This window comes from Dendroctonus ponderosae, unplaced genomic scaffold (genome assembly GCF_020466585.1).
Source record: "Dendroctonus ponderosae isolate FM_Combo_2020 unplaced genomic scaffold, Dpon_F_20191213v2 Dpon_F_20191213_1, whole genome shotgun sequence".
Classification (NCBI taxonomy): Eukaryota; Metazoa; Arthropoda; class Insecta; order Coleoptera; family Curculionidae; genus Dendroctonus; species Dendroctonus ponderosae.
In genome coordinates this window covers 17,555,894-17,561,114 of record NW_026017110.1, presented here as the reverse complement: position 1 = coordinate 17,561,114, position 5,221 = coordinate 17,555,894, and the positions used below count along the sequence as shown (strand labels likewise).

Below are 5,221 nucleotides of genomic sequence, written 5' to 3'. Positions count from 1 at the left end.
GGCCTGGGGTACTCACGTTTGGAATGGGGGATCGAAATTCATGGTATTTCAGTAAATGGGAGCCCCATTTGGGCCCCATTTACTGTCAAATATGACTCTGACAAGCGGGAAATTTCGCACCTGGACTGGAGATTTCGAGAACCTTCTGGGTTACCTGGAGGAAACTATATAAGCGACGACGAGAACCATGGGGGGAGTGAAGTGACAGGAGCGACCGAGTGCAGAAGAAGGTTAAACCCGCGAGTCGGAAACGCGTGTTTTCCTTGTGTTATTGTTATTGTTAGTGAAGTTGACGGTAACTTTGAAGTTAGTTTGTTCCTGTTCCGTAGTTAAAGTTGTACCGAGTGGAATAAAAGTTGGAAGCAGAAGAAAGAGTTTGATACTCGGCCATCCACGGTACAATATTAACAACATATATTACTTGGCGCATTTTCGGTTTGAGATCAGGCAGAATTTTATAGAAAGAATAACTACACACGGTGGATACTTACAAGGTTTTTGACGTGGATCCACCCTTCCTTGTCTCGGATCGTTAGGAAAGCTCGGAGTACTGCGAATGTCTCTTGAGTCCCTAGGAAAGCTAAAACCGTGCAAAGTAAAATTTCAATTAAATCAAAGTAAAAAAATAATTATTCTTAATTTCTGCTATTGTTCAATTGTGGCAACTTTTTGAACCAATAAATAAATTTTTCTGGTGGAAAGTTTAATAAAATGGTTATTGTCAAATAAAACGTGCTAAAATAATTGAACAGGAAATACCTAAGTCTTTCAAATTATTAAAATAGATCATTTAAAAAAATAGATTACTCCTTTCTGTATGTGAATTTGATTAAGGAGAGCAAAATAATAAGCACGGTATTACGGTCGCAATTGTGTTACCTATGAGTAATTTCTGTTGGTTTTGCCGCTAAAATGCTGCTTTAATATGTTCCATTAGTGCCATGACATACATTTTAAAATATACTTACTTTTCGCCTACTGGCGGCAGAGGATTAGGCAGCGAAGCAGGCGGCAATTGTCTCATATCCTGATCAGCCATTCTACTCAGCCGTGCATCCACGGCTGATCTAGGATCCATGGTTCTTAAATCAACATCTTGACCTGTGAGGATATTAATTCCTAATTTAGAAGTGTTATAAATTTCTGAGGCTTCAACCAATCAACAGGCCCTGACAAAGTAATTTATGTATAATATAATATTATGAACAATATAACAAATGTGAGTACTTCGGAGAACAGATCTTGGACTTTTTAGTCCTCACCAGCTGAGCTAAAAATTTGCTGGATCTGCAGAAAGAGCCTACCTGTAAAAACTGGAGCACTATGATTGGTCATTGGAGGTAAAATAGGAGCGGGAACAGGCTGAAACTCTTGCCGAGGTGGAGCGACAGGAGCTGGAGCAGCTTGAAATTCTCGATTGATTGGTACTTGAACTGGAACATTTTTGTCTCCAGGCATCAGCGTAGCTGGCACTTGATTTATGGGGTGCAATAATGACTAAAAGACATCGACACTGTAATAACATCAGAAGATTATGGCTTATTGCGTTGCACTTACAGCAGCCGTATGTGGATCAATAATCTTCATAACAACTTGGGCTTGGAGTAAAGCATACGCAAGCTGAGGATTTTGCAGCAGCATTTGACGAGCTTCAGTTGGATTGTTCTGGATTGAAAATGTAATAAATTTGTAAAATAAGTAACAGCAAACAACTTCAATAGTACCTGAATAGTATTCTTCATTTGCTTCATTAATTCAAACATTTGCTCCGGAGGTAAAGAAGCGACTGCCTTACTTATAGCTTCCGGTGCTTTTTCTGCTTGAACGGGCTCTCCGTACGGATTCTCCACAGGTGGTTGATTCAGTAAATTTTGCATTTCCATTCTCGACTTTTCGGTACAGGCGTTGTCCACTCTCAAGCTTCTACCACCAATTTCGTATCCGTTCAAATTTCTCATTGCACTCAAGGCGGTTTCTTGATCTCGATATTCACAAAACCCATATCCTTTAGGTTTTCCAGTCTCGCGATCAAAAACTAACCTGGAATTATTAAATGGGTGAAATAATAATTAACTGCGTTTATGGACAGATTATAAATATTATTACTGATGTACCGGTCATTTGGGGTGAAGTCGGACTGTGGGGGCCAAATCGGCCAGACCGTTAATGGTCAATATTTTCGTCAAAAATATTTGATGCAACGCGTAAAGAAGTGCCCAACGATATATATTCCTCCCAGTCAAGTTCCTAGTACCGTTAGCAGTATACATTTTTACTCGATAAATTAGCCTTAGAACACAGAGTGAGGATTTTATGAATTGTATTTTTTTCTAGGAATTTGAAGACTATAAAAAATGGCCTTTACCCCACACATAGGAGTGAAGACGAACACGCTTTATCTAAAAAAAAATAGAGGGAAGTTTAAATATAAAGTAATCCTGTTGTCATTATCAAATAAAACTAATTTTTACTGATGTCTGCTGGACAATAATATTATTGGCTTGCAGGAAAGGCAATTGAATAATATCGGCTCTTGTTTAAGATTTTAGATAATAAGGTGTATCAAAAATTCCGACAAAATGAACATCTATGGTAACATATACATGAAAGATTAAATACGTTTATACTATCTATCTACTGCTATTTTGTTAAATATTTAATAAACAAATTCAGCAAAAAAAGTTCAAAAAATTGAACAAAATTTGAATATTCCAAAATCAAGAGCACATTGAATATTCTGCGAATTGTATACATATGTACTAGAAAATGTCAAGCGGACGAACATTTTCCTTGCCAAATAGTATTCAACCGCAGAAATGTACATTTTTGTAGCATACAAAATTCTTAGTTATACAAAGAGTTAAAACACCAACATAGATTCAGATTTAATATGTGGGCTGGAATTTTGGAAACAAGGATAATAGGCTCATTCTTTTACAATCAGAATTTGACTACGGAACGATACTAAGTTATGCAACTGAAGAACCCCGTATCCTTTTCGACGATTTATTAAAAAGATGATCAAAACGTAACTACAATGTAAATCGTTAAAATCAGAAAAAAAAATTGCCCTTTTTATCTTGTACATATTGTACAAAAAAATATATGTCCCTTATTACCAGATATAAGCATAGAAGAAGCGTAGGTAAATTGAAACTCATTGTATTGTACAATGTTTAGAAAACAATGCTTGTAAGCACAAGTGAAGTATTGTATTTTGTGATGAGCGAAATTTGCGTAACTTAGTTAGCAAGACCAAGACTAAGACTACGTGCAAGAACAAGTCTTTTGCAAGATTTTGCGAGAGTCGCACATATGATCGAATCGCTTATAATAATATTTCTTTAAGGAAACAGAAATTATTTATTTGTGAAAAAACTACGAACTTTACAAAATTTAACAAAGCGCCTAAAAATCATCTAAAAGGATTAGTGCAACAACGCAAAAAAATTAGCTAATTCCAGCTACCAAATAAAAAGTTCGAGTAGTTTTTGCACCAAGACACTGAAGGAATTATCACTTGCCCATAGTAAATAAACTCGGATGCTTCATCAAAATATGAGTCTTACATAAGAACAAATTCGCAGCCACTTTAAGATTAAGATCCATCGTATCATACTCCCACGATATTTAAAAAAAATACTTTCTGGAGAAATTTGACCATCAATAGCAGAGAAGCCGGACATTTTTCCTTAATAAAAGTTGAAGAATGTCGCAGGCGTTTGATCATGTGCCGACGAGACACCTTGTATTCTCTTGACCACAAATAGATCTGTTTTCTATAATTAAAATCTCTACTTCATCGACCAATTCCAGTCCATACGGACAATTAATTCTAGTATGTGCGAATTGGGAGAAGATAACAAGTTATTGAAGTGAATTTCTTTTAGGAACACCGGCAGCCGATAGCACAGGTTCAGCTTTTACCTTCCTCTTCTAGGTCCAGCAGATTGGGGCCCATGTTCCAGAAGCAAGCACAGAATCATTTATCTATTCACCTCCATTTGGACACATTAAACCATTACAATCTATGTATTTTTTTAGTTACTTACTTAAATGACAACACTTGACCGACTTCGCCAAATATATCTTTCAGTTTCTCTTCTGTGGCTTCATAAGGAATGTTTCCCACTGCAATAATAATTCATAGACAATGCAAGCAGAAAAATATGGAAATTATAATTACCGAACACAGATCTCATAGACTTGTCCATTATATTGGCTTCTAGATTGTCCATTTTGGCGTTTATTAACAATTGCGTTTATTATTGGTAAACAAATGTAAAAACTAGTTGGCTAATTGATACCAGCAAATTATGTTTGTTGATGATCCTTGATAGTTGAGGTTAGCTTAGGATTGTCTAGTTTTGCCAGATTGTGCCCGTCAGGTGAAAAATTGACGTTTTTGTTTGCATAATTGCAGCTAAACTTGAAAATGACATGATCTTCTTTAGCATTTTAGCAAATTATGAAATAGTTTTTGCTAGTGTACTATAAAGCGATTTTTTTCTGGACAACATGCTTAGCATTTTTTTAACACAATAAGCTTGATGGCTGGTTAAAAAGGGTCTAGTTTATTCGAAGGTTTGGCTACATTGCCAACCGATCTCTACAGTGTAGAGAGAATCTGACTTTTTTTTTTATCGACAGATCACAGAGTTACAGATTACAGCTTAGACAAGGAAAGACTCTCTTTCCTTGTCTAAGGATTACAGAGTGTGATCAACCTCCACAAAATATCCCCCCTGTCTAGGGGGTATGTTCTGTGTCAACCTCTGTGATCTATGCACAGAGGTTCTGTGGCAGTTGTCTTTGTCTATGCAGTATATACATTGAACTATATACTAACTGGAATGGCATCGCCCATAAACAGCTAATGCTAGGGGCCGTAGCGAGGATTTGTATGACAGAGACGGGCAGAGGTAGGTATTCCGCGTCGTGTTCATCACATGTGCTTATATGCTGAGTTTTATACCGCGTCATATATTTTGTTTATTTTTGTTTAAAAAGCACTGTTTTTAAATTTGCACACATGGTTATGGGATGTGTGGCATATCAATGCAATAATGTGCATAATAAGAATAGTAATATTCAATTTAATGGATAAGTTTTGACACCATTTTTCAAACTAGCCGCATCTAAACTTAAACTTTTTGACTCATTAGGTGAAATTATTTTAGTTTTCCGTTTCAACGACCTGAAATCCTGTCAATGTGGATCA

At 36.3% G+C, this 5,221-nt stretch overlaps 1 protein-coding gene across 1 annotated transcript in view; it reads right to left on the bottom strand.

Moving 5' to 3' along the window:
* LOC109535279 (cleavage stimulation factor subunit 2 tau variant) overlaps positions 1–4,390 on the bottom strand; it is a 7,922-nt gene extending 3,532 nt beyond the window's left edge. Inside the window, exons 1-7 of the mRNA XM_048660948.1 lie at positions 4,187–4,390; positions 4,053–4,131; positions 1,725–2,040; positions 1,558–1,665; positions 1,305–1,497; positions 969–1,101; positions 492–580 (exon numbers count right to left, since the gene is read on the bottom strand). Coding sequence (XP_048516905.1) covers positions 492–580; positions 969–1,101; positions 1,305–1,497; positions 1,558–1,665; positions 1,725–2,040; positions 4,053–4,131; positions 4,187–4,238 — 970 coding nt within the window. The 5' untranslated portion in view covers positions 4,239–4,390. The remainder of the gene's footprint in view (positions 1–491; positions 581–968; positions 1,102–1,304; positions 1,498–1,557; positions 1,666–1,724; positions 2,041–4,052; positions 4,132–4,186) is intronic.
* Between the last annotated feature and the right edge of the window lie 831 nt (positions 4,391–5,221).